At 59.5% G+C, this 1,240-nt stretch overlaps 1 protein-coding gene across 1 annotated transcript; it reads left to right on the forward strand.

Annotated features, from left to right (window-relative positions):
- Positions 1–51: 51 nt before the first annotated feature.
- LOC104530193 (ras-related protein Rab-11A) lies at positions 52–833 on the forward strand. Its single transcript, XM_010174704.2, has 3 exons — positions 52–246; positions 363–443; positions 684–833. Exons 1-3 carry the CDS (start codon positions 174–176, stop codon positions 821–823), a joined length of 294 nt encoding a protein of 97 aa, XP_010173006.2. The 5' UTR covers positions 52–173; the 3' UTR covers positions 824–833.
- Positions 834–1,240: the final 407 nt, after the last annotated feature.

Raw genomic sequence — 1,240 nt, forward strand, 5'->3', positions numbered from 1 at the left:
TCCTTAGTAGCCCAGTGCAACCACCACACCCTGTCCCCTCGCTGTCCCCCAGGTACTACCGAGGGGCGGTGGGAGCTCTGCTCGTCTACGACATCGCCAAGTACCTGACGTACGAGAACGCCGAGCGCTGGCTGAAGGAGCTGCAGGACCACGCTGATGCCAACATTGTCATCATGCTGGTGGGCAACAAGAGTGACCTGCGGCACCTGCGGGCTGTGCCCACCGATGAGGCCAGGAGCTTTGCAGGTATCTCCCCCATCCTGCCCTATCCCATCCCATCCCATCCCATCCCATCCCATCCCATCCCATCCCAGGGTGGCTGTAGCTCATGGAACCCACCTGAGCTCGCCCTCTCCTTGCAGAGAAGAACGGGTTGTCCTTCCTTGAGACGTCGGCTCTGGACTCCACCAACGTGGAGACGGCTTTCCACAACATCCTCTCGGGTAAGGGACAACCAGGAAAGGGTTGAGGGAGACCTGGGGATGGTTTCCGATATTGTGCCCTTCCAGGACCCTGCTGGGGACACTGGTTGTATGTTCTGGGGTGGGATCCTGCTCCCATGGTTGGGGAGATGTTGGCATTTGCACCCCTTGAGCTGGGTGTTTTTGGAGGGGGGCAGGTCCCCCACTGAAATATGTACTTAAAGAATTCTTTTGTCCTCCTCTTCTCTCTCTCTGCTGCAGAGATCTATCGCATCGTGTCGCAGAGGCAGATCACTGGGCAACCAGAGTCAGAGTTTGGTCCCACCACGACCATCGAGCCCATCCGGGTGCTGCCCACCCAGCAGGAGGGCAGGCAGGCACCCTGCTGCCAGAACATCTGAGCCCCTTGGGGTGTCCCCACCCTGACACCCACCACCCAGCACATGGTGGCATCACGTTCTTCACCCTCTTTCTGCTCGCTGCAGCCCCCCAGAACAGGGTGGTGGCTGCTTCTGCCTGGCTGCTCCTGTGTTCCCCATGGTGCTGCCTGTGTGCTGCTGTCCCCACGTTTATGCAGGTCCTACACAGATGTGGGGGGAAAAAGCATCAGGGTCTCTCCCCATGGTTTGGGACACACCGTCCCTTTGTGTCCCTACTTCCTCCAGCCCTGAAGGCACAGTCACCGGGTGACTCAGGGTGGCACTGAACAAACCCAGCCATCGTGACTCCCTCATGTTTCTGCAGCACCCCTGGGTGCAGCCCTTCAGGGTGGGGTGTGGAGGGGGACACTGGGTGCACCTTTCTCTTGCCTGGTGAAA

Source organism: Antrostomus carolinensis, unplaced genomic scaffold (assembly GCF_000700745.2).
Source record: "Antrostomus carolinensis isolate BGI_N321 unplaced genomic scaffold, ASM70074v2 scaffold49558, whole genome shotgun sequence".
Classification (NCBI taxonomy): Eukaryota; Metazoa; Chordata; class Aves; order Caprimulgiformes; family Caprimulgidae; genus Antrostomus; species Antrostomus carolinensis.

What these genes read in the sequence shown, in the direction of transcription:
- LOC104530193 (XM_010174704.2), top strand. Translation starts at nt 174, where the DNA reads ATGCTGGTGGGCAACAAGAGTGACCTGCGGCACCTGCGGGCTGTGCCC. An exon ending in TGAGGCCAGGAGCTTTGCAG is followed by an intron (nt 247 to 362) that starts GTATCTCCCCCA and finishes CTCTCCTTGCAG; the next exon opens with AGAAGAACGGGTTGTCCTTC. An exon ending in TTTCCACAACATCCTCTCGG is followed by an intron (nt 444 to 683) that starts GTAAGGGACAAC and finishes TCTCTGCTGCAG; the next exon opens with AGATCTATCGCATCGTGTCG.